This window comes from Sphaerodactylus townsendi, linkage group LG13 (assembly GCF_021028975.2).
Source record: "Sphaerodactylus townsendi isolate TG3544 linkage group LG13, MPM_Stown_v2.3, whole genome shotgun sequence".
Lineage (NCBI taxonomy): Eukaryota > Metazoa > Chordata > Lepidosauria > Squamata > Sphaerodactylidae > Sphaerodactylus > Sphaerodactylus townsendi.
Genome location: NC_059437.1, coordinates 24,364,188 through 24,391,976, shown reverse-complemented (window position 1 = coordinate 24,391,976; position 27,789 = coordinate 24,364,188). Strand labels below are relative to the sequence as shown.

General features: G+C 45.2%; 1 protein-coding gene across 5 annotated transcripts in view; it reads right to left on the bottom strand.

Annotated features, from left to right (window-relative positions):
- The window catches only part of CD99L2 (CD99 molecule like 2), a 68,303-nt gene extending 50,827 nt beyond the window's left edge, over nucleotides 1-17,476 (bottom strand). For 3 of the 5 annotated variants that reach the window (XM_048513946.1, XM_048513947.1, XM_048513950.1), the window contains exon 1: nucleotides 17,103-17,476. In XM_048513946.1, coding sequence (XP_048369903.1) covers nucleotides 17,103-17,175 — 73 coding nt within the window. In that variant the 5' untranslated portion in view covers nucleotides 17,176-17,476. The remainder of the gene's footprint in view (nucleotides 1-17,102) is intronic. The other 2 variants (XM_048513951.1, XM_048513948.1) reach the window with 2 other exon arrangements.
- Nucleotides 17,477-27,789: the final 10,313 nt, after the last annotated feature.

Here is a 27,789-nt window from a genome sequence, read left to right as displayed (position 1 = left end):
GTGTAGGAGGCTTCAGCTGCATCAATGTATCACATGGATACAATGAGGCTAGCACTGGAAACACCCCCAGACCTGTAAGATCTAGTAAGATCTGTAAGATCAAAACTGGAAATAGTTCCTGCAGATTTTCAGATAGCTGTTAACATTGTTTTTAGATGGCATAGTATGATTTTTCTTTTGGAAACCACCTCAACCAGCTGCAGACAGAATAGTACAGAAACTTATTGGTCAACAAAGAAAATAAACAAGATCTCAGCTCAGATCTTCTTGACTGATGTGCAGTTTGAATCTTTCATATGGGTGAGAGGTGGTGTTCCATTTTCAGGACTTCACCATACCTGGGATATAGCAAGAATGACTAGTCATAATTCAAAAAACGGGGATTTTTCATATGACTTCCCCATTCAGTCAGCTGGGGGCAGCCCCCTTTTTCATTCAATATCATCTATTTCTCTTCCTGACTACAGCACCCGTTCTGCCCAGGTCCCATGACCTCCAGTAAAGCCTTTTCAGTGGTCAAGGAGAACTCCGTCTCTCTTTCTCACCAGTAGAAAAGCTGGATGGATCCAATCCAGCATCTTCGCTCAACCAACAATTAAATCTTCCTGGTGTAATGACACCTTTGAGTGAAACCTGAGAAAAGCCACATTCCATCCAGGTCTCAGGTTACCAATTTTTATTTACACAATGGCTAAGCAGATCAGCAGGCAAGAGGACGGTAAATAAACAGCAGCCTTGTAATGAAACTCAAGGCGGCCCACAAACTCCTTCCCTTCCACTCCCCACAACAGACACCTTGTGAGGTAGACAGGCCTGAGCGAGTTCAGAGAGAACTGTGACTAGCCCATGGTCACCCAGTAGGCTTCATGTGTAGTAGCAGGGAAACAAATTCAGTTCATCAGATAAAAGTCTGCCATTCGTGTGGAGGAGTGGGGGAATCAAACCTGGTTTTTCAGATCAAAGTCCACTGCTCCTAACCACTACACCTTGCTGGCTACTAGTGCACTTTGTTGCCAGTTGCACTGCTTGGTCCTGTTCCTTCTCCATGTACTCTAGCCTACCTTTGGACATGGGGCTCAGGGAGTCTATGGGAGGTCATTTTGCCCAAAGTGTCTCACCCCAGAGCCCGCTTTGCAACAGACAATAAACCTGTCTAGGCTGCACCCCTCTGGCCTCCAGATTTTTTAATAAACTCCATGCATTTAGAGAATTAGCATGTCAGGATTCTCCTAAGTTAGAAACCTTCTCCTCTACAGGCATATTTTTATGTGACAGTATTTCTTTTGTACAGAACAGCATATTAACATGAGAAGCCTGAAGTAGTACAACCAGGATACATATCGCTCCACTCCAACAAGAACTAAGCCTAGGTCAACAGAATGCTCCCCCACCAACTTGGAGGAATTTTCATCCTACTGAAGCCAATCAGATTTCACAGGATTTCAGTTGTTCCACACTGTCCAAATTCTAGAGCCAATGCAGGGAGTTTTTAGCAGCCAGCCTTGGAGATAATAGATGAAAACCGCCTGTTCATTAAAATTACAGTGACTTCATTCCCTGTCGATTGTTCTCGTTAACAGAAAGCCAGACCCACAGCAAAAACGTTGTAGCAGAAAGTACACAGTGCAGAAAGTGGCGGAGAATTAATGCATGATAGCCAAACCCTAAATTCTGGTAGCCCAAGTTGGACAAAATTATGTAACTGCGTTCAATACTAGTAGTTTTTGTCTGATAAAAAGAGGTGCCCATATGCTTGTCAATCATCCCAGTGACTTCACAATCAATAGCTGAAGTACTGGAAGGTGGGAACAGATTTGCTTTTTAGTGAGGGACTGCAAGTTTATTCACTGTACTTTAAAGAAAAGAGCTTCTGGAGAGTTTTTAAAACAATTTTTAAAAATCTAGAGAAACCTGGAAATTCCCCCCCCCCTTTCATCCTGAGTCTATGGCCTTGCATCTTTCACAACCACGAAGACTAGAAACACACATTCCACGCCTCAAGTGACATTCTGCCTTATCTGTGCCTTCCAAAGGAATTGTGCTGTACAAACTACCCAAAAGCTTTACTGCTAAGTGCTACAGTTGAGATCTGGATGTTTGCTTGCCCTTCTGTACTCTTTGAGGTTTGAATTGAACGAATGGGCAGACCTCTGAATATGTCAATCAACCAGAGCTCCTGTGGGAAGTCAAGATTTTCATTCTGCCCAGACTCTCAGTCACCATATGCAACTGGGACCTGGTCTGCTGCAAAACTACAGACAGCTAAAAAAAGAAAGGGGAAGAAAAAAACCAGACAATTTCCAAGGGCTTTCATTAAGCATGGTTCTCTAACAGGCAACCACCTGGCCACACGTAAGTAAGCAAGGACCTCCAGTCAGACAGAACAATCTGTCACAAAGTGAGTAGTGGCAGGCCCATCTACCTCGTTTGTGATTTTTTTTCAAAACACACTTCTTTCAAAATCATGTTCAGCTGTCAGGCCCCAAGCTCCTTTCTTGCAAGCTCGCATAATGCTCTCCGCCAGGATGTAAGAGCCACCTGTTCAGTTATTCACCTGAACACAAAACAGCTCTTTCTCCTTCATGAAGCTTCTGGCATCAAGGTGGATTCAGAGAGGCAGGGCAGATACACTTATCACATTCATGGGGATAGGCATATTTGAAACCAGTAGATGGATGCAATGGGCATTTGGTTTCATTTCTGCCTTAGAGAGGTAGCAATAATCTCTCCCACCATCATTTTATGGACACCAAAAGGTTCATCTGCATATACATCACAGTCATGGAGCAGGGTTCCCAAACTGAACCACACTTATATACTAAAGAGAACCAGTGTGGTGTTGTGGTTAAGAGCTGTGGGCTGTAATCTGGAGAACTAGGTTTGACTCCCCACCCTTCCACATGTGCAGTGGACTCTTATCTGGGGAACCAGATTTGTTTCCCCATTCCTGCACATGAGCCCTGCTGGTTGACCTTGGGCTAGTCACTTCTTTCGGAACTCTCTCAGCTCCACTTGCCTCACTAGGTGTCTGTTGTAGGGAGAGAAAGGAAAGGACTTTGGTAAGCTGCTTTGAGACTCCTTATGATTGAGAAAAGCAGGGCATAAATCCAAACTCTTCTTCTTCTTCTTCCAGAAAGAACATGGATAAAATCCAGCATGATGCAGTGGGCAGAGTACTTGTCCTGGACCCAAATCCACTGCTGTATTAGAGGGTATCTGATTAGGCATTCAAATTCCCACAACTGTAACTCCATGCTACACTGTTGCCAGGTATGTTGCCCAGCTGAGTCAACAGATGTGGTCTGGGACCTACATGCTACCCAGATGTACATGTGCCTGATTTGGATCGAAGTGCAATATTTAGTAAAGAGGGCCTAACCCAGTAGCCATTTCCTGACCAAAAATGGTCTAGGAGAGCTGCTGGAACTTCTGTGTTTTGATGAGTTACACATTAAGTTCCCCCAGCAAAACAAGTAACTGTTCCTGGGAAATTTTCAGCTGGGGGAAATGGCAAGGGAGAGGAAACTGAAGCCCCTCTCACTACTCTCACAATCTGACACAGACCTGGATTGGACAAAACTCCCAGGCACATTTGTCAAACCAGCTCAGGGACATACGTGGGGGAAAATGTAACATGTAGTCTGACCCTCCACCATAAATGTCTGTGGGTCAGGCATTCTCAATCTAACCTACCTCATAGGATTGTCATGAGATATCCTGGAAGGGCTGACAACCATATACATACCCAGCATGGCGTAGTGGTTAAAAGTAGGTGGACTCTAATCTGGCAAGCAGCGTTTGATTCTCCACGCCTCCACATGAGCGCAGGACTCTTTTGAACTGGATTTGTTTCCCCGTTCCTACATACGAAGCCTGCTGGGAGACTTCAGGCTAATCATAGTTGTTCAGAATTCTCTCAGTCTCACCTACCACACAAGGTGTCTGTTGTGGGGAGAGGAAGGGAAGGAGTTTGAAGCCGCTTTGAGAATCCTTCAAGGTAGAGGAGGCTTGTTCATATATCCATGCCGATCACCTGACAACTCACCTTTTGAGGACAGAACCCTAACATTTTTCATCATCTTCAGGGATTCGAGCTGTAATTCATAAACTATTCAACAGGCACCAGTTTTAATCAGGAGCTGATTTTATAAGGTGAAGCTTATGAGTTTAGGGATTTTTGTTTTTATAACTATCTGAGGCAATTCTCATTCAAGCTGTAAACAGAAGCTATTAAAAATGGCCTGGCAATCTAATCAGGAACAGTTGCTTTTTACTTAGTGAATTCTAAATTATTTTCCACTGGCTTCAATGTCTCCCCTTCCTCGCCAGGACTTATTATTGAGTTTTGGAGATATGCAAATTTTATTTAAATTTAAATCAGTTAACTAAATTTAGAAAGAAAATATTTAATCAACCAAACAGTCTTTAACAACTGACAGTCATAATAATTTCCTGTATAATGTATCCATACTAGAAGAGAAGAGTTGAGCAGTTGCCAAAGGTATTATTCATTTAACCTCCATTGCACATTACAACCTCCAGACAAAGGTGCCAGTTCCAGATTCTCCTTTCAAATCTTCCACCTTCATATCTCCAAAGGAACAGAATAGTTTCATATTTAACGGGTCCCTTCAAAAATAAGTACTACTTTTTTGCGATAAAGTCAAAAATTGGCAAAGGTAATCAACACGTGAATGATAAAAAGGCTCCATTCCTAGAGTGGGAAAAACGAAATTGCATCTGGCAGGAACCTTCTAGAAAATAACATCACGCAGGTCCTTATACATAGAGAAAACTAGACAATTAATGATGGCTAAGTCGTGGGGTTGCTGGATTCCATTGCAAACTCTGGACTGAACACTGACAAGAAAATGACAAAACCACACCCACACTGTGACGCAGCTAACATGGCAGGCACCACCAAATGGCTCAGCTGCTTGTGCCACATGGATGTTTTAAGAGGCCAATGAGGGAACAAGTTTCCCAAATCTATTCTTGCTGCTGCTCTTTCTGTGCTCAGGAGGTCAGCAGATATTGTAGATTAAGAACTGTAGAGCTACCATAAATAAAACTGTGCTTTTAGCGGGGGGGAGGGGCAAATCTCTTGTCCTTTGGGAACACAGACACATCTGAAACCAACTTGGAAATAAATATATCTTTCAGCCGGAGTGAGGGGCAACCGTTATACAAGATACTTGAGAAAACCCAAGAAAAATCCTGGGAAATGTCTCATGATTAGTGGCACCACTACAATTATTGGGCCCACAGGCCAGGCACTTTACTAGGGGACTCACTGCACCTTTGATCCCAATCCAGGCAAATACATACTGAATCCACTGCATACCTAATCTTCTATTCCCTCCTTCCCTGCTGTATCCTTGTTCGGATTTGGGAAGGGAGGGGGTGGCACACAACACTACACATTTTGTAAAATATTATAGATGATTTCAACACCAAAAGTCTCCTCTTTACTGCATGATTTACTATTATGTACAATACAAACAGCAAATTACCCTTTTGCAAAATATACTAGCGTAATTAAATGTGAACACAATACACAGAGTACCACAAGAAAAATTAAACGGGCAGACTTCCCCTTTTGTAAGCAGCTGGGTCCTCAACATGGGTGATGTTGCCAGCATGTTACTTTGTGCCCAGTAGCTACTTCCCCAAAGGATGTCTTTCGCAAGACATTGAGCCAAATCTAGTTTTTCTCTCTAGGAAAAGTTCAGGAAGAATCAGCCTCACAAGTATCAATAAGACTGCAGGTCAGGATCCCCCTTCGGAATCCCTAGTCTCTCTGCCTCCTGCCTAAGGGATTGAGGCAGCTGGCACCAAAGTCAGGGCTTTCGAGATGGTAGCACTTCACCTTTGGAAAGCCTGGTTGCATGAAGCAATGTCTAACGTGCAAAGAAATGGAGATGAAGACCCAGCAGTGGTCAGTTAGAGAGGGCTGTAAGGTTAGTGAGCCCTCTGTGCTTTTGTGTCACCTTTTGTCAGTCCTTAGAATGATACTCTTATGTCTGCTTCTTCTCAGCATCATACAATGGTCCAGGGTGGTCTTTCCTTTCAAAAAGCCAATCTGCTCTATTTCGATAGGTTTTTTAATCGAAATCCACTTAAAGAGATGGTTAAGTAAAAATTTGGCGTACAGTTTATCTGAGACAGGCAGGAGGCTGATTGGTCTATAATTAGAGGGGAGACTACAATCACCCTTTTTAAACAGAGGTATGATGGTAGCATTGGTCCAGATTGCAGGAACTAGGCCAGAGTCATTCACCGAAGAGAATAAAGTAGCTAACAGAGATGACCACCAGTTGGGAAATGATTTGTAAATTTCTGCCGGCACCCCATCAGGGCCCGGAGCTTTGTTGGATTTAAGATTTCCAATTAATAATCTGATTTCGTCCTCTGATATGGGTGGCCATCTAGGAATGTCTTTAGGCAAAGAGGGCTCAACATTGGGATTATCATTGCTAACCTTATTAAAAAGATTACAAAAATAACTGTGCCAAGTTATTCTCAGAAGTTAGTTGCAGAGATGCTTTCTAGCTAGCGAGGTGGTAGCCATGCTATTTTTTCCCTCTTCCCCATCCTAAATGTAATGCCTAATAAACATTTACTTTTTACCTTTTTAATCAGTGTGTTAGTCGCTTCTCTATGGGGTAAACTCCAATAAGCCTCTCCCCTATGAGGCCAACTTGCCATTAAGCACCAGGCTAAAACATTCATTTATACCCAGGACAAACGGCTTTATCACTTTTTGGCACTTTATGGCCTGCTTTCACCCTGAAGACTGTTTTATCTATCATTTCAGACTGCTTAGGTATGTACATGATGTATTTTTAAGGCATTCAGCAATGGACAGCTCACAATTTCTTTACACTCTATGAGCATCTCCCCGCCCTACCACCTTGCAGGATAATCCAGTGCCCTGGGGAATTCCCCATGGAGCAAAAAAAGCACATGGAGGTCAGCCATTTCCAGTAGGCAGACATTTATGGCTTTTGCACACTTCTTAACACTCTCTTTCCTTCTCCCCTGGCCTCCTCCACTATGTTCCTTTTATCCTTCCCAAAAGGATTCCTTCCCCCTTGGGGCTCCCTATTCCAGCCTACTAGTGGTTGGTGGGCTAACTGTGAAGCCGTGCTGGTCAGGATTGGCCTGTCAGGGCTACAGGAACTCCTTCCTAACAGCAGCCTGTTCTGGGCTGTGCTGGCCCCGCCACACTCTGTGGAAATGCTGAGGCCTGTAGATTGCAGTGGAATAGGGCTGTGCTAGCCCCACCCTTCCCAGTGGAACAGCTGAGGCCTGCTCCTGCTGCCCAGGCAATTCAGCCAGTTCCCTGTAGCCTCTGTCCTGGCTTCTGGCTTCCAGGAAGTTCTGGTGTGTTCAGAGGTGGGATTGCCAGTTGCAGGTCATCCCGTGGTCCTTGGGCAACCATCTGGATAAGGAAGGGGGATGGAGAATCCTGGGGAGTGATGGGAGGCAGCCCTGATCCTGGACACTCTCATATGGAAGAAATAAGCAGTGTTCCTTTTATTTGGTCTACTCAGGTCAAAAGATCAGAAATTAAGACAAAGGATGCAAGATATACTGAGATATATTAACCAACTAAAACTCATCATACCTGGGAGTTTTTTTAAAGAGTGACATTCCTGAAAATTATACTCCAGAGAGGCAATAGTGGGATTCACTGTCAGCTTTTTTCATTCATTGTCACCTACTTCCCTTCCTCACTACAACTTCCATCATATATGTGTTTTGCCTATGCAGGTCCCATAATCCACAGCATACTCTTTTGCATGGTCAAAGCCACCCCACATATCCCTTTTCCACCAGCAGAGAATCTGGTTGGATCCCAGTGCCATGTATGTGTAGCATACTCTATCTGAAAGGCTATGTATCCGAAAAGTTAGTAGAACTTCAGAATACACCCCATTTCACATGTCATTCATCCATGCAAGTCCCATGATCCCCAGCATAGCTTTTTTGATAGGAAAATGAAGTCCCCTCTTCCTCTTTTCACTCAGAGAAAAATTGGTGGGATGCAGCCTAATGAATTCAAACACCACTAAAACCATTCAAAACCAGCCAATAAAATTCAGAAGCATAAAAGCATATTTTAAAATTGATCACAGTCATGAACACAGATAATTCGATCTGTCCTCACTTTTTAAAATTTGTCACCCAGTTACAGAAACTAAGTGAAATTCTTGCTGGCACGTTTGTATTTGATCAGAGCAACTAGATGCGGTGGAAGAATTTGTGCAGATGCAGCTGAAAGGCCCCCGACTATACCTAGGATCCCCAACATGGTGCCCAAGGATGACGTGGCACTCGCCAACACCTTTCCTGGTGCTCACCAAATGTTTTCAGAAAGTGGGTGGGGCGTCTGTCAAGCTTCAGATGGCCATTGAAGATATTTTCAAACAAGTTAATTTACACAGATCTTCACTGTGTGACTGAAGATAAACTACAGAAGCCATTTTGTGGATGACTCCACCTCCTGTGGCCGTGCCCACCGCTATGTGTCAGAATTCTAAGTGTGTCCTGAGGCTCAAAAAGGTTGTACTACACAACCATTAAAAGCTCCAAGAAAAAGGACTTAACCCCCACACCTATTTTTAATGCTACGACTCAAAAGTGATACATTTTTAATATTTAACCATGGTTAGCACTAACCACAGTTGGCTATTTTAATCCTTGCTGAGCCCACTGAAACTCTGATTTAGTCAAGTTAATCCTTGCCCTGCAGGGGCCATCACCTGCAAGCAGGACAGAATAGTTTCTCAGCTACGAACATGTACCCATTCTCCATGTTTTAATGTAAACCACACATAGCTAGGGCCACATCTTTACAATGAAACTGTGTAGGTATCTTCCACCAAAAAGGCCAGTTGCCCTGCACACACCTTTCCCAATCAGCTGGGAGAGGTGAAGGGGGAGCACAACCAAGGCTGTGTACAACTGTCTGTAAAAGAAACAACAGTGTCAGTTACACATCAAACCCAAATTCTGCCCCAAAAATGACTTGGGCTGCCTCTGGGAACTGAGGAGGAGTTGCCGCTGAGGAGCAGTAGTGGCGTAGTGGCTAAGAACAGTGGCTAAGAGCAGGTGCACTCTGATCTGGAGGAACCAGGTTTGATTCCCAGCTCTGCTGCTTGAGTTGTGGAGGCTTAGGGTTAATTCAGATTAGCCTGTGTACTCCCACACACACCAGCTGGGTGACCTTGGGCTAGTCACAGCTTTTCGGAGCTCTCTCAGCCCCACCCACCTCACAGGGTGTTTGTTGTGAGGGGGCAAGAAGATTGTAAGCCCCTTTGAGTCTCCTACAGGAGAGAAAGGGGGGATATAAATCCAAACTCCTCCTCCTCCCCCTCCTCCTCCTCTTCTTCTTCTTCTTCATTTACATGTAGATTTGGGTTGTATAATTCAACCTGCTTCTAAAAAAGCAAACTACAGATGGCTTTGAAATCTTTCTTCGGGTTTTCTCAGAACACCTCCCTCCTTCCCACCCACCCCAAGCTTCTGAGCCTTTAGCAGAAGCTGCCTGCACATTTCTAATTTTGGCATTGAAGAGGACTAGAACCTTTTGAGAAAGAATCTTAGGATGCTAATTTATTTCCCTATAGAGTATATGTGCACAGAGAAACATACACACTGAACGTGATATATTGTCTCAGTTATAATTTTATGGGACCAGGTAAGTCTCATAGCTAAAGTAATCAAAGACGACACTGCAACCCCTCATCTGAACTGGGGTTCAAACTGATTTTCAGAACAACCCTATAAGGTAGGATAATAGGAGAGTGATTTGCTCCAAGATAACTGATGAACTTCAAGGCACAGCCAAGATTTGAATGAAGGTTTTCAAGACCAGCACTCTTCCACTACACCGCATGGGCTTTATAAACACAGACTTATAAAATGCCCACTGCAAGCACGAAATAACCACTCACCTGAACATCCATACCATGCAAGAACAGTTTCCAAGTGACCAGGCAAGAAAAATGTACAAATGCGAGAGTTCCTTCCTCGTAGAAATTACCAATAGAGACATATATTGACTTGAATATTGACCTGAATATTGACTTGAATATTACCATCATTGGCCTCCTGTGGGTACGGAAGGAGAAAGGGTTTGCCATCTGTTGCTGCTATTGTTGGTTTTATTGCATTACTGTTTTTATGGTTGTTTTTATTGTCCGCCGCCCTGAGCCCTGCGGGGGAGGGCGGGATACAAATTGAAAAATAAACAAATTAAATTAAATTAAATGTATTGGCCTGACAGGCAGGATAGTAAAATGTTTTTTTTCTAGAGCAGTATGTTCTGCACAGTTGTTTGCAAGGTTGAATTTCTGTATATTTATCCAACCTTATCTTGAGTCTGATTTTTCAAAGCACTGATTTTTAACCTCAGGCCAGATCAGAGGTGAAGTGTTCTATATATATCCTGATTCTCACCGTCATCTTGGAACCTGTAATTCAAGCAAGTCACACACACACACTATAAATACAACAGAGACACCCAGATGAGAAACATGGATTGGAACCAACTCAGTGCCTCCAGTGTGCACAAAGAACAGTTCAGCCCCCTGCTGTGAACTGTGTGAGTTTCGGTTGCTTTAAGCCTCAATTAAGGAAAGCAACAACTTGTCCTTTTGCCCTCAGCAGAAGAGAAATAATTATTTAGGAATTAAGATAAGTGGGACACACAGCGTCTGCTGTCATACAGCACCAGTTCAAGCCAAGCAGTTGAGGTCAACAATCCGAAAACTGTTTATTAAAGAACAAACCCTCTTATTTTGTTTCAATTCAGAGTTGTACAGCCTACCTTCCCACTGTTTAGGTCTTCAAGGCAGCTTAGAAATATGCTTGAACAAGGCTATTTCACATCTTGGCAGGGATACAACAAACCAACAGCCCCCTTGATCCACTGGCTGAGGTCCACATCAGAAGGCCAAGAGTGGCACTGCCATTCAGTGGTATGTGAAGGACTGTAGATGCAGTAGGGCTTAATGCAGAGTAAAGAGCAAACCATCTTCCAAAGTACAAGGAGAACAATCAACACATACAGTTGATAAACACAAATATGTCAATCTTAAAATCCAGAGTTCAAAAATCGAGTAGTAATTGAAAACAAACCAAATGCAAACCTGGAATGAGGTGCAGGATGATAATTAAGTTACCTCCAATCAGTTATCTCGAATTTTGTTCAGATATTAACAATGGGGTCAAATCAAACGTTAGAAAGAATTTCAAGAGAGTCGACAACCCAAAGCAAGACCACTGAAAATGGCTTTGCCAATTTGATTTCTCTATGTCAGGCTGTGTTAAAGGCATAGAAGGTGGGGGGAGAGAGATGGCAGCATGGGGCAGATATTTCTTTTAAGAGACATTGAGTATAAAAATGTTATTTCCAAATGTTATATTTGGAACAAGGAGGTTCTGAGTTGTGCCAAGGGTCCCAAGAAACGAACCAAGAGATTACCAGTGAAATACTGAACTGAATTATACCCTTCCAAATTTATTGATGTTAATGGGTTTAGAAGAGCTTAACTCTGCTTGGGACCACACTGTATATTTTTTTCCATCCACCACTAATACAATCCATCATCACAACTGCTAGAAGTATTCTGGGGTGCATATAACAGCAAAGCCTAACAAGCAGAGTAATATACTTGCAAAAAGAGGTTTTGAAACTCAGGCTTACCAATGAATGGGAATTTAGAGGATCTGAAAACTAGAACCATGGAGAAGAATGTAACCCATCCTGGAGGAACCAATTATTTCCTTAAAATGCTGTTTTTCCTTAGTAGATGGGTCTCCCCATCTCAGAGCCCAAATGGAGGAAAAACATTTTTTTTAAACTAGCCAGAGGCAGAAGAGGGACAGGGGGGAAAGATTATCCCGTTCCCACCTCCAGATTATCCTTCCCTCATAGTACAAGTTTCTGGCTTAAGAGTTTAATCCTAGAAGACTCATCAGAATTCTCATCAACACACATAAGACTGGATCCAGTCCATTTTCCCACTCATTCTCCCCGACTTCCCTTTTTCCCAACCTGCTCCCATTTCATGTGGCTGCTGTCAATGTAGGTCCCATGATGCCCAGCCAGCACAGCCTTTTAAGTGATCGAAGGGGACCTCTCCTCACATACCCCTGTGAAAAAGTGGATCGGATCCAACACAGAGAGCGCTGAGAATTATAAAAGGATATAATTCCATGCACCGAATGGCGCTACCAGTGTTGTTTGTGGTTGGAGAGCAAGATGCGTTTATATGCTCTGCTTTAGCCTTTTAAAATCCAATTTGACATGATTCCAAAATAATTTTGCATACTGCTGCACTCTGATAAGGTGGGGGAAGCGATCACTAGGCACAAAATGCTCTAGTGGCTTCAAAGGGGACTACACAGATCTCAGCAGGGTGGATCCATCAGTTGTTCTTAACCAAAAAAGCTCAATCGAACCTCCACAGCCAGAGACAGGATGCCACTGAATATCAGCAGCTGTTGGGCAAACCAGAGGACAATTCAGGGCTTTTGTGCTTGTAGCTTTTGTGTTGTAGGTTTCAGAGAAAATTAAGGAAAATTAAAGTGATGTCAGGTGTGAGTGAACATGGACTAATCATCACGGAAATTAGTTTCATAACATTCAGTGTCTACATGAAGTACTTTATCAGTGGACACCAATCACACTCGTTTAGCCATGAATCATTCAGTTATGATTATTCAAAAGGCAGCGGTCATTTATTATTTAATAATTATTGTATTTATTTTATTTTATAGATTTTTGTTTTGTAATGATTGGCTATTTTAAAACCAAGCAAAAATTGAATACTTTTTAAAATAAAGGTGTACAGATCAGCTCCAACAAGATGGAAGAAGAGTGAGGAATATGTGCAAACCTGCCAACCAACTTTACATGTTGAGTACCTGTTTTTTTTAACAGCAATTGGTGGGAAAGGGTGCCAAATAGGATTGCTCCTGAAGTTAAAATAACACAAGGAACCAATAGGCTGGCTCACATTCTCAAAAGCACCTCCACACAATGAAAGCCTAGCATGAAGTGGACCTAACACACAATCTGGAAGAGACACATTTACAACTTCCTACTGGCCTTCCCCAACAAACAGAGCAACATTCTGCCACTCAAACCACAATGCTCCCAAGAACTGCCTGTGAGACACCACAGCTGTACCCAGGGGACATAGCAGAACACACACTACATCATCACACTGAGGACAAACTGTCATATTTTTATCCATATGTTAATGTGATGAAGAGGAGGAAGAATAATAATTTGGATTTATATCCCACTATTCTCTCCCAGGAGACTCAAAGGGATTTACAAACTCCTTTCCGTTCCTCACAACAGACACCTTGTGAGGTAGGTGGGCTGAGAGAGTTTGGAGAGAACTGTAACACCCAGCAGTGTGACACCCAACTGTGACAAGGTCATCCAGCAGGCTTCATGTAGAGGAGTGGGGAATTAAACCTGGTTCTCCAGATTAGAGTCCACCAGTTCTTAACAACTGCACCACAATGGCGAAGAAACTGTGTGATGTAACTGTGTGTGTCATGCTTCTGTCATGAACATACTATATGACATTAATATCTCTTACTTCCGCCTCTCCACATACACACTTTACCATGTCAAGCACTCTGCCAGAGGGCCAAGCTTCTATTGCAGAAAGGGAACAGGGGGCAAGAGTTATGAACATCTGAAGTTCCAAGAAGGGGCGTACTGCCCTAGGGACATTGGGATACCGATGTCCCAGCATGCACGCCTTTTGGTCACATGGGGGAGCTGCCCGTCATGATGCCCTGCCCCCTCCTGGCCTGCCTGAAGGCCCTGGGGAGGGCAGGAGCCAGCCTTCAGGGATGCAGGGGGCCCCGCCCACCAGCCTCCGTGCTTTCAAAAGCTCCAGCTTTCAAAAGCCAGCCTGAAAGGTGGCTGGGGGTGGGGCTCAGGGGCGGGGCCATGCTATTGAGTCACGCCTCTGGGCGTGGGGGCGCGCCCCTAGAAGGTGTTGTCTCCGGGCACCATTTTCCCTCGATACACCTCTGGTTCCAAGTGTGTATATTCTGGCTCTATAGAAGTATTGGGAAGTTGTGTTTTATGAAGAAATCATGTACTGGTCAATTCTTAAGTGGGTCTATGTTGCAGAGGCAAAAGAAGGTCCATTGAACTTCTGCTCCCAGAGCAACTGGCTCATCACAGAGCTTGCTAAAGTGAAAAAACGTGTACAGAGGATTTCTCTTCCACGGCCAGCGTTCTGAACAATTAAGAGAGAGGTTTCACACATTACACAGTAACAAAAATCATCAGAGGTTTTCAAATCCTCAATGAAATGCTCAAGGCTGCAGCATTTACTGCATGGAAAAGCTGAAGCATTGGTTGGTTTTGATTTGGTGCTGGAGAGGAGGGCGTCATGATAGAGGTTGGCAGGGGCAAGAAATAATTCATCCTGAAACTGACCGGCCATAAATGCAGGGCAGACAAAAAGGAAAATACTTATCTACACCACACATAACTGGCTACCACTGGATGTGGGGATAGAGCTGCCAACCTCCAGGTGATGGCTGGAGATCTCCTGGGATTACAACTGACCTGCAAGAAACAGTGCACCTGGAGCAAAAATTGTCACTTTAGAAGATGGCATTATGCCCCTTTAAAGTCTCTCTCCTTCCCAAACCCCCCACTATTCAGGGTCCACCCTAAAAATCTCCAGATATTTCCCAATCCAGAACTGGGGACCCAACGTGGAGACAGCTTGGATGGCTTTAGAAACTGGTTAGACAAGCTCACTAGAGATCCTGGGGTGCTGTGTGGTTTCCGGGCTATATGGCTGTGTTCTAGAAGCATTTTCTCCTGACGTCCTCTGAAGATGCCAGCCACAGATGCAGGCAAAACATCAGGAGAAAATGCTACTAGAACACGGCCATACAGCCTGGAAACCACACAACACCCCAGTGATTCCGGCCATGAAAGTCTTTGATAATACATTCACTAGAGATAGTTCAATGAGTGGCTAAATGAAACTTCTGTGTTCAGAGACAGTTTACCTTATAATATTAGGTACTGGGGAATGTTTTTTCTGTGAAGGCCATCACCTTGCAAATCCTTCTTATGACCTCTACAAATCATTTAGCTAGCTAGAAACAAAATTTTAGACTTATCAATTCATCTCAGAACATAAGAGCAGCAGTACCTACTCTGTACCCAACCACTGCAAGTTCCAAGGGGGACAACCGTGGGGATTTAGTAATGTGTGTAATTCATATTCCTGTTAACCCCAATTGGTCTGTAAGGTCAGAACAGACTTACTGCTGCAATGACAAAAGGAAATTAGAATTAGAGAGACTTAGAGAGAGTCACCAGCAAAGTCAAGTCAGGCATTTTTCCAAATTTTTGATATGCTGAGAGCAAAAGGTTCTCAATCACTGCTCTAAAATAGACAGATTTAATCCATCACTTCTATTTCTAACAAGCTCACTTTTAAATCATCTTTGGATTTTACACAAGTGTCATTTCCCTTCCCTGTGCCAAACCAATGATTCCCCATTTAATACACAATGTAAATATTTCCATTTCTGCCACCAATCTTGTCCTGTTGGCGCTTCTGCTTTGGCACAAAACTTGATTACCTCTGTATTGTCGAAACTTGATTACCTCTGTTCTTGACTTAATAGTGCAATTCTATGCAAAGTTATACCGGTCTACTTATTTCAATGGGTCTAGACTGGCGTAACTGCATAAAATTGCAGAATTAATCCAGATGATACTGTGAAACTGTTTGCTAGGTAGCAAGAGGGGCAAGCAAAAATGTTGAAGGGGCTGGATTAGAAGATATGTTTTGCGGTTCTCTGATTCCATCAAGACTGCAGATATTTTGTGCATCGATACTGGCCTGTCACATGATAGTATACACATCCATCCCATAAAATAGTACCACTTTAGATATTACATGTAATATTCTCCTAAGCATGTAAATCAGAACAATCTAATTGCTAGGAGGGGGGGAGTGGTAAAAGATGTCTTCCACAGAGAAATAAAAATCCTAAACTGCCTTTCCTGAAATTACACCTGAAATCTGCAAATCCAACACATTTTGGACTGGGAAATACAAACATTTTATTTTCTTGCTCCCTCTCCGGTCTATGAGGACATCTCGGCTCCTTCCCATTGTTCTCTAGCAGGAAGAGGGTTTCATATTGGAGACCTCTCCAGCATTTTTCTCCACCAAGAATGCTCATACAGTGCAACACAATGACCTAGACTCCACATGGCCAAAAACCATCAATATTATAAATGAGAGGAAAAATACTATAGGGCTGTAATAGGAATCGGGCATATCCACCAAAGGGAAGGGGAGGGGTCGGGGGGAGCAGATCAGGATACAGTTCGTGTTCAGGGTTTAGATGCATTTCTGACCACCATGGTTTGCACTGGTTTGGCACGCCCACCCCAACCCCCGCAGTTTAAGGGGTGCTTTTTCGGGAGGCACAGAAGATGCACCTTGCCAAATTTCACCCACGCTGGCAACCTGATGAAATCTGCAGTGCCTCCCCCCGCCCCAAGCCTCTTTATGCTAGCCTGGCACAGCAAGCCACTCGCCACAATGGAGGTGGGGGTGGAGGGGTCTGTCCTTTCATCGGCGCCAAAGCCACGCCGAGCAGGGAGGCCGGCAGCCGCCCAGCTAACCCAGAGGGATGGGTTGGGGTCGGGGTGTGTGTGTGCCTCGCTTTATCTTTTGGGTGAAGGGGATTGGGGGCTTTGCAGCAGCGTCTCTACACATTCAGAATCCAGGCCTGGCCGCATCATGCGCCCACCTCTATTGTGGAGGGGGAAAGATCATGCGCAACGATGCAGGCAACCCAACCCAGACAAGCCCCCCACTTCCAGACGTGTCCACCCAAAGCCCCGGGACGTGAGAAGAATAAGCGGGCGCGACATGTGCACGAAGCACAAAGGGCTGAAGAGGCGCCCCCCGCCCGCGTCCCTTGGGCCAGGCGAGGCGGGATGGCGAGGGGATCCCTGCAGCAGTTAGCCGGGGTGGGGGGGAGGACAAGACGCCCACCCCGGTCCTTCTTACCTCTCTCACTCAGGGCGGCGATGGTGAGGAGGAGGAGGAAGAGGAGGCGGGGGCGGCTGAGCTTCTCGGCCATCTCCGAGCGGGTTTGGCGAAGGCGCACGGCGGGGAGGTGCCCGAGGGAACTTGGGCGCTGCTGGGGCGGCCGGAATCGACGTTGTCTTTCTGCCCGGCTCGGCTAAGCTAAGCGAGCGGGAGAAGGGAGCTATCGGCCGGGCAGCAGCAGCAGCAGCAGCAGCAGCAACCCCCTCGCTTCCACCCGAGACAGAACCGGCAGCGGAGGGGAGGGGCGCCGGAGACGCGTGGAGAGGAGCGGGACGCAACGCGGCGCCCGAGTCGCAGAAAGGCAGCCCCTGCTCGGAGAGGGCGAGGCCTGCGCAAAGATGCGCGGAGGAGGGGACGGGGGGGGGGGGGCGGCGGCGAGCGGAAGGGCGGAGCTCCACGGCCAGGGAGGCCAAAACGGGAGAGGGGCATCCCTGGGCTCGCGCGAGGCCCGGTCAGCATTGCTGCTGTTGCTGCTGCTGCTCTTGCCGAGGCAGCCAATGTTGGGCAGCGGGGCCTGGAAAGACCCAACTGAGCTAGTGGCGCTGCCTCTGCAGCTTCCAAGGAGCGATGGGAACGGGGAGGGAAGGGAAGGCGAGTGCTTTGCTGCATTGCTTGTGGTTTTGCGTTGGAGCTCAGGAGAAACAGCGAGTGGGGAATTTTGGCGCAGCCGGATGGCAGGATGAGCGAGCGGGGCGCGCGGGTGGCCTCCGGGCGGCAGAGAAGCCTTTATCGAGGACGACGCCTTCCCTGCCCCTCGCCCGGCTTGTCTTCTGACAGCTGCCCAAAGCAGGTACAGCTCCCTCCCATCCCGCAACCGCCTAAACTCGTTCCGCACAGCAGATTTATAACGACTTGTCATCGTTATCCATTTATTTATTTATTTTTATATTTATACCCCACCCTACCCCCAAAGGGCCCAGGGCGGCTTATAATGGCATAACGCCTAAAATCATACATAAAGTTTCTATAAATAACAGTCAATAAAACTATTTAGAACATAAAACTATTTAAACATAAATAATAAAACTATTTAAAACATAAAACTATTTTAAACAATCCAGCTAAAACCCCAGATGGCCCTGGCCCTTGTTACAGCGGGCCAGATATCCCTCGGGCCTGGGATCTAAAGACTACTGCCACTTTTAACCACCCTGGAAATACTTGCTCAAGTGAGAAGTTGATAATTTTCAACGGGGATCCCGTAGCACTTCCTCACTGGCCTTCACCAGCCAAGATGGACCATGGTAATATTTCTAGAGCACAGGACCACATCCACACCTGCCCCAAAGATCAAATACAGAGTGTGGCCTCCTTGATGATTGGGGCCCTTGATGTTCATAAGGGAGAGACCTAGCATCGCCATAGATGACACTAGATCTGCGGCCACTGAGGATGAGGTCGAGTTGACATAGACATTGAAGTCTCCCAACAAAATCAGTTTGGGAAACCTCAATGCCCACTCTGACATGACCTCCAGGAGCTGCGGCAGGCTGTCAATCAGTGCGCTAGACGACCGGTACACCAACAAGACAGCCAGTCCCAGTGAAGGCCTAAATTATACTGGTGATCGGCGAGACGGGTTGCTCGAAAGGGGATGGAATCCTGGGTGAGTATCGCCATGCCACCGCCACTCCCCCCATCCTGTCTCCAAGGTTGATGGATTGCCACAAAGCCTGGGGTGGTGGTGCCAGGCCCCACCCCTCGCAGGTGTTTCCACTGAGGTGGGAAGGACTGCCACTCCCTCTGGCTGCAGACTCCAGCCCACCAGGTGCTGCTCTCAGTTCTCCTGGTGGCACAAGGCAGAGTGGTCTGGCAGGCAGGCTGGCTCCGCTGCAGGCAGGACTAACAGACTTTTTATTAATGGAAAACTAATTCATTTATAACGATTGCAAGACATTATGAATCTGCTGTGCGGAATCCACCCCAGTTTAGCTTCATATCTTAAAATCGATCTTTTGAAATGAGCCTCTTCGTAGCCATCTTCATCCCAGTCAATGCCACCATGTTGGCTCCCCTGTAAATTTAGTTTGAAATCTGGCTCCTACGTGAAATTTTGTACACTTTACAGACTGCTAATTTTTAAATAAATTTTATAGATCACGTTTCACGTGTGTATATCAGTTTATCGATCATATTCCCCACTCCTCCACAGGAGTGGCTGACTCTTATCTGGCAAACCAAGCTTGTTTCCCCACTCTCCACATGAAGTGTGCTGGGTGACCTTGAGCCAGTCATAGTTCTCTCAGAACTCTCTCAGCCTCATGTACTACCTCTCAAGGTACCTATTGTGAGGAAGGGAAGGGAATGTGATTGTAAGCTGCTTTCAGACTCCTTATGGTTGAGAAAAGCAGGGTATAAATTCAAAACTGAGAGCCAGTGTGGTGTAATGAGAGCCAGCGTGGTATAGCAGTTAAGAGCAGGTGGATTCTAATCTGGAGAACTGGGGTTGATTCCACATTACACCTGAGTGGCAGATGCTTATCTTGTGAACCAGATGTGTTTCCGCACTCCTACATTACTGCTAGGTGACCTTGGGCTAGTCACAGTTCTTCGGAATTCTCTCAGCCCCACCTACTTCACAAGGTGTCTGTTGTGGAGAGAGGACGGGAAAGGAGCTTGTAAGCCACCTTGAGTCTCCTTACAAGAGAGAAAGGTGGGATATAAAGCCAAACTCTTCTTCTTCTTCAAACTCTCTTAATGCGTTGACGTGTAATCCTTACTACCACAACCATAATCCCTTAAACTTGTCACAGTGAACATGCAGTTTGTGTCTAATGTACACTCATTATTTTTCTTTGCATGTGCATTAAATTGCTTTTTTAATACTTATATGGCTGAACTCCTGAGCCCTTTTCAAACATTACATCCTTGCATACCAGGAACTGGCAGCCACGTGTCGATCCCGATAGACAAGAGCACAAAGTTGTCTGAACTGAGGCAACTCATGTATTTTCAGCTTCAGTAAGGACTCTACATAAAACTGGTTTTTCAGAGTTCTGGTTCATGTGTACCTAAGTCCTGTTCAGACAGCATAGTTATTGTGTGCATCAGGAGGATTGGAAGTGGTGAGTGCTCCGGGTATGTCAAAGACTGTTAGACAGGAACACGTTCTGTTATTAGCCCTGTGCATATATCTGTGTCTTGATTTGTCCTTGTGCTGCATTTGTACCTGGCTGAATTAAGATAGATTGATAGCTGTGAACATATCATCTATATGGGCCTACCTTCTTGAGTTAAAACTCCACTTTATTTGATGTTAATTCAACCTGTATTATCCCCATATTACTGATGGATGAGGTGAGTATTTGGTGGATTTATAACTGGCGAAATTTAAATGCGAGTTTTCTTGGCTGCCATCTTCCTTTTCCTATTTGCCTTTAGAAGCTAACACTGAAAGTAAGTAGGCATATATTTGTTACTATTTTACAGCCAAAAATAAAACAGGAGAATCCAATGGTAGCTAGCAATCCCATCCTGAAAAAATCTTTTTTTCAGCATCTTTTTAGGAATGCTAAATATAACTTGTTAAAGGGGGGGTCTCCTTAAGCTGCACTTTCACTGCTAGAGTATCCCTGGGTTCTGAAGTGCTTCTGTACATCGCAATAGGTTCTGCAGGGCTTGCAAAATGCTTCCCTTCAGTTTGTTCTGCAGTGAGTATCTAGTATGATATAGTTTCTGCTGGGCTTTATCCTGGGTTCTACAGGGCTTCTGCACAACACAAAGTGCCCCCCTCTTGCTACAGATTACCCTTGGTTGTGAGAAAAAAAAAGTCTCCAAAAATGCTGGCATTCTGGGAGTTGATACGGTTCTGCTGGGCTTTCATTGTCAGATAGTTCCTGGATTCTGCTGGACATTTGCATGTTGAAATGGGTTCTGCTGGACTAGCAAATGGAGTCTCCATTGTAGAGATTTTCTGGCTGGGACTAGGTTCTGCTGTGCTTCTGGACATTGCCCTTGCTTCTGCTGGGCTTGCAAAAGTATCCCCCCTCACGTGCCTAAGATTTCTGTTCTGGGCTTTTATGGATTGAAGAAGAGTTGGTTTTTGTACTGGCTTTTCTCTAAGGAGTTTCACAATGGCTTAGAATCACAATCCCTTCCTGTTCCCACAACAGACACCTTGTGGGGTAGGTGAAACTGAGAGTGTTCTGAGAGAACCGTGATTGGCCCAAGGTCACCTAGGAGGCTTCATGTGGAAGAATAAAGAATCAAACCCAGTTTGCCAGATTAGAGTCCACCACTCTTAACCACTACACTTTGCCTTGGTTGTGAAAAAAATACAAACATCTCTAAATTGGGGGATTCTATGTTTTGACATTGCCCTATGTTCTGTTGGGCTGGCAAAAGTACCCTCTCTTGATTTTTGTGTGTGCTGTGATTCTCTGTTTTGACATTGGTTCAGTTAGGCTTTGCCACATTGGCTTGTGATTGTGTGGTATTCCTGGGTTCTGGTTTGGTTCTTCTGGCCTTGGGTTGGTTCTTGGAGTGGGAGGCATTGACCTGTGGATTCTGACATGCTTGCCTCTTTGCTTTCTCCTGGCAGGAAAAAAGTATGTTTTTTCCTCCACTTGAAACAACTGGGGCACCTTCTTTGGGGGCCCATAACATTGAACCTCTGATCCATTCTTGACAAATCAAAGGAGTTCTTCTTAAGAGAGGCACTAACAGCTGTGCTGAAAATTTGGTGCTTCTACCTTTAAAAACAGCCCCCCCGGACAGCTCCCCCATAGAGTATAATGGAGCTGAATAATTTTGGATTTCCCGGGGGGGCGGCGTCCTGGGATGGGAATTCAGGAATATTCAGGAATACTTATATTTTCCAGCTCCAATATACCCAAATCTGAAAAAAAAAGAAATTGATCCACAATCTGGCAGCGTTGTACCATAAAGACCCATGCGCAGGGCATGCGCAGGTTAGGACAAAAAGTCAAGAAATTAGTATCTTGCCAAAAGCTACTCAGTGATTTAATAGATGGAGTGAAATTGAGACTGGAGACTTCTGTGTTTACAGTGAGGCTTTTTCTGGCTCTGCTCCTCTGGCTTTAACAGCAACCCAGCCCAGAAATTAAAACAAGTGAAACAGTTGCTTCTGCTTCTCTCCAGGTCTGCCAAATTGCAAAAGAAAGATTCTCTCCATCTCATACTTTTAATTTCACTGCTGAATTAATGACAGGCAGTTCTGGGTTTTCCTGTTGATTCCTCCCTTTTGACTATTTTTTTTCTGTTTCATCCTGCCACAGCTGTTGAACAATTAGGGGTGCCACACTGTTGTTAGGAGGAGGGGATGAAACTGCGGTGGCTTTTGTATCTCCTGATTAATATGTAAGTGTAAAGGTCCAGGGAGTTTTCTGGGTTGCAACATAGACCTTCTTCTTGTGGTATGTCCATGCATGGAGAAAGCGTAATATTCTGGCATTTGAGTGGAAGTTAGGGGAGTTGTGTCCAAGATAGGATGAATTTGTATGTCTTTTTGATGTGAGCACATGAAACTGTCTTATACCCCATCAGACCATTGGTCTATTCATAGAATCATAGGCCATTTCCGCATGGGCCTCTATGCGCCCCCATGCCGGCAAGAATTCTGCCGGCGTGGGGGTGCTCAGACGTTAAAAGGCAAGGAAGGCTCCCAGTAGAGGCCGCCAAGGGCAGGAGAGGCGGCTCTAGACGGAGTCGCTTCTCTTCTTCCCTCCCCTTCTTCAGTAGCTGCAGTGCCAGCCGTCCTGCTGGCCACTCTAAGTCTGCCGATATGCTGCCACCTCCGAGGCCTCCAGGGGTCGGAGGGACAGCGAGGGAGGAGACTTAGGGAGGCCAGCAGGACGACCACAGCGAGAGGTAAAGATGGGAGAGGGAAGGGGAAACAGCGTAGTTCCCCCCCGTGGTGCTGTTCGCGACCGCTCCGCCGAGGAAGACGCTTGTTCCCCGGGGCAAAAATAACCCTTTAAAGTGGGTTGTTTTAGAGACGGACCTGACGCCGCCCTGAGGGAGGGGAAGGGCAGTGCCAGGTTGCATGCGCCATGCTGCATTTCAGCAGCAGCCGCTTAAAGTGTGAACGTGGGCGGCCTGGGGGCGACAAGTTTTTACTGCTCCCCCAGGCAGGCCAAGCGTTTTTGGCCCATGCGGAAACGGCCATAGAGTTGGAAGAGACCACAAGGGCCATCGAGTCCAACCCCCTGCCATGCAGGAACACACAATCAAAGCACTCCCGACATATGTTCATCCAGCCTCTGTTTAAAAACCTCCAAAGAAGGAGACTCCACCACTCCACGAGGCAGTGAATCCCACAGTCGAACAGCCCTGACAGTCAGGAAGTTCTTCCTAATGTTTAGGTAGAATCTCTTTTCCTGCACCTTGAGTCCATTATTCTGTGTCCGAGTCTCTGAGGCAGCAGAAAACAAGCTTGCTTCCTCTTTGACATGGCATCCCTTCAAATATTTAAACATAGCTATCATATCCCCCCTTAACCTTGGCTTCTGCAACTCCCTAAGCCTCTCTTCATAGGCAGAGGTGGAGTGAGGGGAAAATGCGCCGGGGACGCGGATGCACCCTGTGCTCCTGCTGCAGCATTGCCCGCCCTGCCCCCAAAATGCCATGCCACACCCCCGCCACGCCCCCTCAGCGACCCAGCCACGCCTCTCCTGCTGCTCCACCCGGGGCATTGTGCCCCCCACCCCACCCCACCCCGTGGGCGCTGCGCCACTGTTCATAGGGCACGGATTCCGGACTTTTTACCATTTTGGTTTCCCTCCTCAGAGGTCAGTATTGTCTATTCAGACTGACAGCGGCTCTCCAAGGTCTCGGCACCTGTCTGGTCCTTTTACCAGAAGATGCTGGGGATGGGGCCTGGAACTTTCCACAGATAAAGCAAGTGCTTTACTATTGGGCCATGGCTCCTCCCCGTGTACCTCTGTTCTCTGTGAGGCTGGTGGTGTTTTCATGGGTGGAGCGTGGGTCTGTTCTCAGTGTTTATCACCCTTAAGTGAGATCAAGAAACTCTTCCTTTTTAATCTACACACTTGATCTTAGCCATGCCTCTGTGACAGTGTCATGCCTCTGAAGTTGCCAGCCATAGATGAGGATGAAACATTAGCAGCAATCACTACCAGCTACCCAGTCCAGAAAACCCACAACAGCCAGTTTTCCTTTTCTCTCAGCTGTTTGCAAAAGTGATATGTAATGCTTTTGTTGTCTTGGCTATCAGGTTAATTAATTCTGAGGCTTCTTGGTTGTAATGGTTAGGTTTTCATGTACTATGGATTGATATTTTTGGTAGTTAGAAACTAAATTCTAAACGTTGTGTTATTTGATGTTATGTTATGTTATTATGCTGCAAAATGTAAGATGCTATTATACTGTTACAAATTGTTACGATGCTGTTATGCTGATATGTGTTAGTTGTTAACCTGAGATGTTGGACCAGTGTTAGGATTTGTTGTAATTGACGTTGCTTTATGCCTATTGTATTGATATACTGTTATTATTTACTATGTTGTACACCGCCCTGAGCCCTTCGGGGGAGGGGCGGTATATAAATTAAAAGTCAATTTTTTAAAAAAAGGTAAAAGGGGGCTCAAAGGATGTTCCTTTTTTGGCAAGACTGTATTCAGTTGCCCTTCAACATTTCACCAGTCTTACCATTGGGAAGGATTTAGAAGTAAAATGTAAATGAAGTTGGTTGACCAATCTGAGCTTTTATTGTGATTGGTAGAAATTACTGTCAAGTTGCAGCCAACTTCTGGCCACCCTGGAGGGCTTCAAGGCAAGAGATGTTCAGAGGTGGTTTGCCATCGCCTGCCTCGGTGTCGCAACTCTGGACTTCCTTGGTGGCCTCCCGTTGAATTACTAACCAGGTCTGACTTCTTAGCTTCCGAAATCTGATTAAATTGGGCTAGCCGGGGCCATCCAGGTCTAGTCACAGGGTATCAAGTTCGGTGGTGTTTGAAAACCACCCATTTAATATATTCATAACCCCTCCAGTTTGGCCCCTAGCTGATTCTACACCTGGGCCTTCCATCTAACATGGCTCGCCACCTCCCCCTCTCTTTCCCTGGGGAGAATTTTAAAATTGGGGCTGGCGGACGCCTCTTTTACTGCTATCGCTGTTTTAAAATGGTTTTAGTAATTTATTTATTTAACTGTATTTACATTTTTGTGTTGTACACCGCCCAGAGCCCTTCGGGGATGGGGCGGTTTAAAAGTTTAAATAATAAATAAATAAATAAATTTAACCAAGTCAAAATATAATGGCATGCTTCCAACCCCCACTCAGCAAAGTATAAAACCTTCTTCCAGCTGAAGAAGGCTTCTTCCAACACAAGTTACTTCCACCAGAGGAAGATCCAGTTAAGCTGTATGGGAAGGTTTTCAATTTTGCTGGAATGAGTGGTTGGCTATAGGCCAATAGCTTTCAAGTAAGAAAGGGAAGTTAATTAGAAGTATATGTAAATTAGGTGGCTGGAGCTTTGAGTCTGGAGCATCACTTGTTTTGAAAAGGGAAGATTATTGCCTGCCATTAATCAATAGCAATCTTTTGAAGGGTTTTTATTTTTTGCATACTTCATTTCCGAACCATATTTTAATCATATTAGGGGCTTAAATATATAACTATACATGAAACTCATAGGGAAAAACGACAGTATAATCGAGTTTATAAAAGGAGAGGAAAGTGAATTAGTAGCAAGAGAGAAAACTAATTGTGGTATTAATTCACTGTATTAATGCATAGTCAAATTCCGTTACTTGATGCATGCCCTTTTGTATATGTGAAAGGCTAGTGAGAAGTTTTCTCATGAACTCCTGCTGTCATACAGTTCATTTATGGGCTTCTAAAAATAAAACCAATAAAAGCCATCCTGCTGAAACAATTAGAATGGTATATTACAAAAGGCAACAACACCCCCAAATTTGGGCTAGAAAGTGCAGTCTAGATTCATACTAAATGTTGTGTGAGTCATACTAAACTCATTCAGAAATTGGGGTGTGGAGTATAATACTAGAGGTATTTTGAAATTACAGCTTTTCTGAGGACCCAGCTAAATAAAATCTAGATGACATCTGGTGAGAACTTTTCCTCTGCTTGCTGTTTCTCTGCTTCTCCTCTCCCATCCCCAAATGTTTGTAAACTTAAATGCATATTTGGAACTCTACAAAGGGAAGAATAAGCTGGTAAGTGAGGGACTGCTCAATTGTTTCCTGAAGAACCACACTCCAGTTTGAATATCAAACCAGAAATAAACCCCCATGTGGACATATTCTAAGTCCAGAGGCATAATGCGGGTGGGGCTTGACCTTGGGCACCAGTGGACTCGGGCGGGGGGGCACTGGCTGCTGCCCTCTCCCTGCCACCGCAGCTTGTGCCGTTAACTTCGTACCAGGCAAGTGGCTGGGAAGAGACTGGGGTGGAGACAAGACCAGGGGAAGAGTGCCCCTTCTCTGACCTTGTCTCCACCCCCAGTCTCCTCTTGGGCTGGCCACTCTCCTGCCACAAAGTTAAACATAATTAAACTTAAAGGAAAAACTTTCGGCTTTTTATTCTTCAGCTGTCAGGGGAAGAGAGGAGAGAAACATGGGTGGGGCAATGTGGGGGCAATTTTGGTGTTTGCCCTGGGTGCCATTTTGTTTAGATATGCCCCTGTCTAAGTCATACATTTTTGTTCTGCATACAACATTTTCATTTTACATTGTGTTTGCCTCTATGAAGTTTAAGACTCAAAAAAAGCTACAGCTGGAATATTGCAGCAGCTGCCATTTTGGGGTCATTATGATCCTCAGGTTTAAGTAACTGAATAGGCTCTGGATATCATTGAAAGACCAGCGCTTCTGTTCCTGCCATGTCCCATTTCCCCCCGGGGAACTGTTGTTCTCTTCCCACAATCCTATATCTACACATTGCCATTTGCTGGATAGAGCTGGGACTTGCTTGCATGAGAATCACATCTGTCTGAAAGAGATCCCAAATCCCCCAAATCCCAATTCTCATGCTTGCATGAGAATCACATCTTCTGAAAGAGATCCCAAATCCCCCAAGCTACTAATTGTTACAACTGAATTCTTTACTAGATATTAAATTCTGTGATTTCACATGAAAACCTACAGATATGTAGAATGCACTGCCTGGGTCATTTTGTTGTCTGTCCTTCTGTATTGCTTAGTATCCAGTGGTCCCTGTTTTTTGTAGACAGATTGCTGCCTTGATGAGCCTTGATGGTCTTTCTGTGCTCTTCTTTTGCAATGTATCTGGAGTCTATGAATATGGGGTAGATCTTGGCTCCGCGTTGGTGTGTTTCGCCCATCAGGAAACAATAATTTCCTTCTTGTGAGCCGAATATCACACCCCATGCAGCTGAAGGCTGCGTGGAGGGAATGCATGCAGAAGGAAGCGATGGGTGGCGGCCTGGCAAAAATGTGCATTCGCCTTACATCCGCTCCTCTGTCTGTTGCTCCAAAGATGCTGATGTTAGCAGCAGGATTGCAGTAAGGGAGACTCCCTGGAATACAGAGCAGTCGAATGGAAGAAGATGTTTGGCAGGCAGTCACGCAGAGTGTCTGGTCGGCGCTCTGCATCCTCGCCTCGCCTTCTTTTATCTTTTCTTAATGAAAGAAGAGAGGGGGGTGGAGAAAGGGATTCAAGACAACAATCGCACTTCAGTTT